This window comes from Meleagris gallopavo, chromosome 2 (genome assembly GCF_000146605.3).
Source record: "Meleagris gallopavo isolate NT-WF06-2002-E0010 breed Aviagen turkey brand Nicholas breeding stock chromosome 2, Turkey_5.1, whole genome shotgun sequence".
NCBI classification, from domain to species: Eukaryota; Metazoa; Chordata; class Aves; order Galliformes; family Phasianidae; genus Meleagris; species Meleagris gallopavo.
The window spans coordinates 93690727-93697705 of NC_015012.2; the positions used below are offsets into that span (position 1 = coordinate 93690727).

General features: G+C 41.7%; 1 protein-coding gene across 6 annotated transcripts; it reads right to left on the reverse strand.

Moving 5' to 3' along the window:
• Positions 1–104: 104 nt before the first annotated feature.
• ITGB1BP1 (integrin subunit beta 1 binding protein 1) lies at positions 105–6969 on the reverse strand. Of its 6 annotated transcripts, XM_003204481.4 has the most exons (6): positions 6678–6964; positions 5764–5842; positions 5116–5252; positions 4138–4230; positions 1196–1345; positions 105–478 (listed from the first exon to the last, which is right to left on the reverse strand). In XM_003204481.4, the coding sequence occupies exons 1-6, from the start codon at positions 6747–6749 to the stop codon at positions 407–409; spliced, it is 603 nt and encodes a 200-aa protein (XP_003204529.1). In that variant the 5' UTR covers positions 6750–6964; the 3' UTR covers positions 105–406. The 6 variants fall into 6 exon arrangements, with proteins under 6 accessions (XP_003204529.1, XP_010706227.1, XP_010706228.1 ...); XM_010707925.3 differs by lacking the exon at positions 1196–1345 and having other exon boundaries at positions 6678–6969; XM_010707926.3 differs by lacking the exon at positions 5116–5252 and having other exon boundaries at positions 4138–4202; positions 6678–6966.
• Between the last annotated feature and the right edge of the window lie 10 nt (positions 6970–6979).

The following is a 6979-nucleotide window of genomic DNA, read 5'->3' on the forward strand; positions in this document are numbered from 1 at the left end:
GAAGAACCAACTACTTATAACCACTTCACTGCTCTTGCCATTTTGTTATGAGATCTCTGTTAAGCAGAACTGAAGTTTATATTAACAAAGTCGTTTAAAAAAAATAGAAGCAAGTGTCAGTTTTATTTTACATTTATACATCAATATACAAAACATGATTTAGGAAAAAAACTCCACGTTAAATATAAAATTCTCTATTGTTCTGGAAACAATTCTGGTGGAATAATTTCTTTAAGTCACGTCTGGGGAATGATGAAGTACCACAAACAATGTTGCACGGCTCTCCTCTGCACAGCAGCTCTTTTCTGAGTCTGTGTGTGGCTGCAGCCAGCCTGCGGTACCACAGAGCCCCATGTCCTCCCACAAAGGCCTCTTGTACTGCACAGTCACGTGCTGCTGGAGAAAATCAGGACTTCTCCGACATCAAAACTGAATCAAAGGCTGTGGATAACACTTTGCAAATAGCTTGTGCTTGTTCCTGTATTGCATAAAACACACGCATTATTACTTTCTGAACAACTTCTGAAATAATCAAAACTCAGTTAAAGCAGAGCGTGGTCTGAATCGTTCATTCGGCAGACATGCAAAATGGAGTAGCACAAGTGAGATTTAATTGGATTTCTGTGGCCTGCAATGACATGCGGGAAGCTGTTTTAAATGAGCTCTTTTGAAACAAGTCAGAGAGTTGTTAGCTTTCATCGTAGCTCGATAGCAGCATTCAGAAAGTCAGTACATGTGATCCCCCAGCGCCTCTAAGCGTGTGTCATATCATAGTATATCTGACAAAGAATTCTCCTGCTCTTAAGAGGACATCACTCCCATTGCCTATAAATATGAATGCATGCTTTATTGCCAGAGTTGTTACTCAATTCCTCCCCTGCTCTGTTGGATCTTAAGAGGTTTTGTCTTTGAAAATACAGATGGAGGATTCTCCTTAGCAGCTATGATAGCATAGTTAAAGCACTTGCATATCTTTCAGGCACGCACATTTACTGGCAATGTTGGAATGCAGAGATTTTACTCAAGCTGAACGGTTTTTCCCCTCTCTTCAGTCAGGGCAGATTTTTACTCTTTACAATTAATTGAACAATGCATCTTCTGCCAAAAAGGCTCATGAGGCCCTTGGATTTCAGAATCTCCCTTTACAATCAAAACACCGATAACTAAATTAAAGACTGTAAAGATCAACTCTTACCAAACTACTGCACTGATATACCCAGAGGCTGCATTCTTCAGAGGCTGCATCTGTTGTCTTCAAAGCCAGTAAACTTTTTCCTGCTCCCAGACCATCATCATAGCAGACCATCCGTACAATTAAATAGAGAGCATGCCTGTGTAAGACATCCTGAAACCATTCGGCAAATAAAAGTTACTCTGGAGCAGTGCAACAGTTTTTAAGTTTTCTGCATATTTTGATTCTCCCTCTGACAAATTTATTTACAGGAAAAAATTACTCCTTGGTAAAACAATGTTTTTTTTAATTAAGAATTTCTTCAGGGTTGTAGAAGAAGCAGTAGTTTAACAGAATTTTAGCTTCAATTTTTGCTTGAGCTGCATTTGTATGGGGTCCTGGCCACGTTACCAAAGCACGTGTTCGTTTCCCAGCTATCCTCCCTCACCACTTAACCCACCTAATGCCGTGTTACTTCCTTACAGCAGGTCCACATTTGAAAAGCACTTTGGTGGCCCTACATCACATACACATACGATGCGTAGCACACAAACAGCTGAATGATACAGTGATGACCAAGAGCTGACAACTGGTGCCTTGAAAGCTGACAGGAGGAGGAGCCCAAAGCACTTCACCACATCCCTCCCTTTAGGCTTCAGCTCCCAGGGTTGCCAAAGCCTGCTTCCAAATCACTTTATGCTCAGTGCCAGCCAGAACCCCACTGGCACCACCCCCTTGTATTGGGAACGACTCCCAGCAATGTAAGACCTCCCTGCTGTCATGGTGCACTCAGAGAAATCTAACAGCTACGATGCAGAAACAGAAATAAGGACTATCTAGACAGCTATGGATGTACTACTCAGCACCCTTCTAGTTCTACTTCTCCAGTTATCCATTTTGTGGGTTTTTTTTGTTTTGTTGTGTCCATTTTAAGAAAACAAAACCTACACGTCTTCTAAACAAGATCCATTCTTTGTTCACTCTCTAATTAACAAAAAAATCCATAGAAAAGCCTGTGGCAGGAGCCACCTCTTTTTTCTCTCCACACATCACTGCTACCTCTGCTCTGAACTGCTTATTTCTACATCATCACAGATTGCAACGGACAAGCTGTGCCATAAGTGTATGTGCATACATGCAATGCACAAACACACACCAAAAGTCCAAAGCCTAAGCGTGACTTCTATAAGTTCTCCTGTCTTTGGTTTCTAGTGGTTGCATCTACAAACAGTGCAAATGTGATCAGTGAATTACATCCATGTATTTCAGTCACCGTTTCTTTAATGCTGGCTGAAATCCATGAGGAAAGACTTCTGTATCCTACAGTCAGTTCTCTTGTTACCATCTGAAGTAGCTGCCTGTTCACCTTCAAAGTTACCTACAAATCATAGAACTCTCACCTTTCTCCCAAAGCTTTACAAGATTGAATTATTTGTAGGAATGCAGAGAAAATAACCTTTCCATCCTGCAGTTCTATGAGTGTAGGTGTACTAACATGCTAAAGAGCAAACTAAATGTCAACAGTGACACATGCAAAAAGCCACAATTTGGAAAACAAAATGCAGTGCCCATTGCAAGCTAGCTTTATCACAAAAGGCTGTATCAGCTTGTGCATGCTCTCAGCTTGAAGCCAGAAGAACAACGGATAAAAATCTTAAAAATACTTATTTGGCCTTTATCAAAGTATGATGTCCTACAATAACCTACGTTCTTTCTGAGTTTAGGAAGATAGCAAAAAGAGAACCCGAAGGAACTCAATCTGAGGAACTATACTTCTTCCCACGCACTGGAAACAAGTGTTTTATTTTCTGAAGGGACCCAAAGGAAACTTTCTGGCTCTCTTCAGAGTATTCAGCTGTTGAGCAATACTTATCACCACTCTCACACTTGAGGCTTTTACGAATCAGCAACGCTGGGTTGTTGATGGGTCATGACTTTGTAAGGCTGAGTATTTACAGTATGTGGGGCTCTGAAGGCAACCAGAAGGAAACCACATGACTGCAATACAAAGCTATACAAAGGCAAGTGGAGGGCCCTGGGGGAGAGACCAGCTTTTTATTTTTAGTGAAACAACTATTTCAAGTGCACTAAAGGAACATACAGCACATATAGGAAATAATGCAAACAAATAAATGTTCAATCAGTAAAGTGGAATTATAAGGTTTTAATGCTGGCGTGAACTCCCACTCTCAGGTTAGTAGTGCAAAGCTGGAACTTCGAAGAAAACAACTTAGGTATCCTTGAAAAAAGTATGTATTTTTTCTCCCTCCACAATTACATCAACAGGAATTGAATTACTAACTCAGGCCAAAGAACCTATCACCTTGGTCACCAGTCATAATCCTTTTTCCACATGAGAGGATGGCAATTCAGCCACAAAGAAGGTTGTGTGTGCCCAAGGAGCATAAAGATTTCCTTTCTTTTTCTGTGACGCTTTCTTAAAAGGAATGGACTTGTGTCAGAGAGCCCAGAAGAGATATGAAATGAAGCAGCCTTCCAGTACCTGAAGGGGTGCTACAGGAAAGCTGGGGAGGAACTTTTTATAAGGCAGGTAGTGACAGGACAAGGGGAAGTGGCTTTAAACTGGAAGAGAGTAGATTTAGACTAGATATCAGGAAGAAATTCTTTACTGTGAGGCTGGTGAGACACTGGAACAGATTGCCTGGTGAGGTTATGGATGCTCCCCTCCTGGAGGCATTCAGGGCCAGGCTGAATGGGGCTGTGAGCAACCTGGTCTGGTGGGAGGTGTCCCTGTCTACAGCAGGGGGTTGGAACTACGTGATTTTGAAGGTCCTTCCTACCCAAACTATTCTACAAAGTGGTGCTACTGTGGGAGCTTTTTTTTTTTTTTCTCCTTTCTTTGCTTAAGGTCAGAAGTGACACCTTGGTCACACAGGTCATCTGTCAGAGAAACACAGGAAAAGGCTTTTTAACTCTCATCAAAAGGTTTGTTGTAAGTCACTTACATACTGGTCAGATGTTGAAACTTTGATGCCATATTTGGAAACGCCCATTATAAACTCCTCTTCACCTGGAACAAAAGGTAACTTTCCATCTTGCTTTGGAGGGAAACAAACAAAAGCTTTTAGTGCAGACAGAATAATATTAACAATGAAGATACAAAGTAGAAAGTATTTCTGGCTTAACAACATCACTATCCCTGCTTGTATCTTACTGTGAGAAGCCTGATATTCTTGCATTTGTCCCATCTCTTTGTTCTATGAAACACAACATGAATCCAGAAAGGCACTTATAATCTCAGGTAGGTGAGGGAAGTTGGGGCTATCACACTGCTCTGACTTTGGCTGACTTACGTTCCACACCAGCAGCACTTTGTATTTGGCTGTAAAAATAATTTTAGCATACGTTCAAATACTTGAAGCATCAAGATGCTGTAAGATAACCAGATTCTGTGCTTTAAAGGTACAGTTTACCTACCTACTCAGTGCAACCAGTCAGAGCTCTTAGAACAGAAATAAATATAAGAAAACACTTTGGCAAGGATGACCAAATATTACTCTGTTTCTTTGGTCACAGGTTCATAAGTGAATGTAAGAAGAAAATGACATTTTCCTCCACAGAAAAACTTCTACAGTACTAAGTAAATCCAGAGGAGATATTCTTTGACAGGTACTAATCCTAGCAGTGCTGCAGATGAGGTAACAGCTGCAAGGTGAGACATTAATTGCATAATGACTCACAAGAAGGGCCTTTGCTCTGAGCCTGCTTCTTCAGGACTGCTTTTCAGGAGCATCTTCTCCAGTTACTCAACAGGAAGGAACCAAGTATGACTGGTCTATTTTATTTTATTTTTAATTAAGCTACTTTATTTTAGTAAGACTAAAATGTTTAACAAAAGGTGTCAGATCGCGTAAGAACATGAAAGAAATACACCAAGCTTACGATGTTCTAACATTGTTGGTATTCTTTTGTAACACACTTACCTGGGCAACATCTATGTAATTTATCAAGTCCAATGGCCCTTCTAGATTTTTGCTCTCATTATGTTTCAGTTTTTCAATGGCACCAACATACTTAACTCTGAATTCTGCACATGTATCAGAATTACTATTGCTCTGTCCTGCAACAAAATAAAACAAAGCAACCCTGAAGAGCTCAAGAGCATTCATTCTAATTAATAAGTTGCTCCACTGGCATAATCAAGAAACACAGGAAGCACAAGAAAGCTGATTCTACTGTTCTACAAACATTTTTTAAAAAACCATTTGTCTTAATAGCAACGCAATGTGATCTGGGGAGCAGGGAGTAAAAGCTAACCTCATTACACTAATCTCAGTGCACATGTCAACTTAGAGAAGTATGAAACACAGTATCCAGAACATTACATCAGATTTGTGCTGTGTAACAGACTGATAACAAGCTAACTGAACTTTCCTTACTCAGATACCTTGCTTTAAAAGCAATGGTTTTGCACCAACTACCACAGAAGCCAGGAGCCATTGGTCAGCAGTCTAACAGATTCACTCAATTATGAAAAATAGGTATTTTAATATTTCATTTTCTATTTTTCCATAAGCACATATAGTATTAATTCTACTCCATACTTACCCACTCAAACTCCAATTACATACCTGAGCTTTTTGTGGAGTCTGTATCGAGACTTGCCACAGTACTGGACCTGGAAAGTCCCCCAAGACTGGAATCTACAGACTAAGAAGAAAATTAACATCATCAGAGAGTTACCAAGAATATATTAGCAGTTCACTTTTAGCTGCCCTGCCTCAACTTCTTAAAATAAACTAATGTTCAATTCAGTTATTTAAGCTGCACTGCAAAATGGGAGGGAAAAAAAACCCACCAACAAAACACAAACCAAAAACCCTGTGCTTTTCCTGACGCTAACTTTGTGCCTCACTATAAGCTAGACTGGTATAACTCAGCAGTCCACATACTCCAAAAGAAGGTGGAAATAAAAAAGAGAAAATGAACTTTAAGGTTATGTCCAGACTTTTCTGGTATTGCATCTTAACTTGAAGCAACTGACAACTACATCCTTGTCACCAGTGCTTGCAGTAACGTAGCAGTGCAAGGGAAGTGAAACCACACCTTGGAAAATCCAGAATATGCAACTGATCATTCTGAACCTATCAGAAACATGGAGACATTGAAACACTGAGAAACCAACTGATGCTGAAGAACAAACTCATTCTCAGCACCCATCACCAGGCACCCTGAAGGGCGATGTTTATCACCATGGAACAAACGTGCCGCTGCTTTTCCCAGTCCCCAGAACCTGCTGCCAGGAGCTGTCTGTGTCTGTAGGAGCAATCAAGCAGCCTTCTCAGAATACGACGACCTTACCGCGTACTCATTTTCCTACATCTCCCAGCACGGTCTGAGGAGCAGTTGAAGCAGGAAGCTCTCCTTACCCAGCATGGCATTATATAGAGATCACAGCCTAAGGTCAGTGCAAGTGAACCACTGAGCTGCCTGCTCCAAACAGAGGAATGTTGCTCCACAGGAGCGCGTCCCAAAGCGGGCTCACCTTACTTTTTGTACTGATCTCGCTGCTTTGTGAGCTGCTGCTGCTGTGCCGTTTCTTTCCTTTTCTAAACATGTTTTCATCGTCGGCTGAAGGAAGGCACTCTAGGCAGGAAAGACAGGCATGAAGCTCTCACCCCAAGGACAGGAGCTCCGTGCAAAGACCGGACTGCGCACAAACGGCAGGAAGCGGCAGCGCAGGGATCGAGCCGGCAGCAGCGGGAGCAGCTCCTCGGAGCGCTGCTCAAACCTCCTGCACCGGAGAAGCCCCGCGGGCGACAGGAAGAGGCCGCAGGAAGGGCCCTG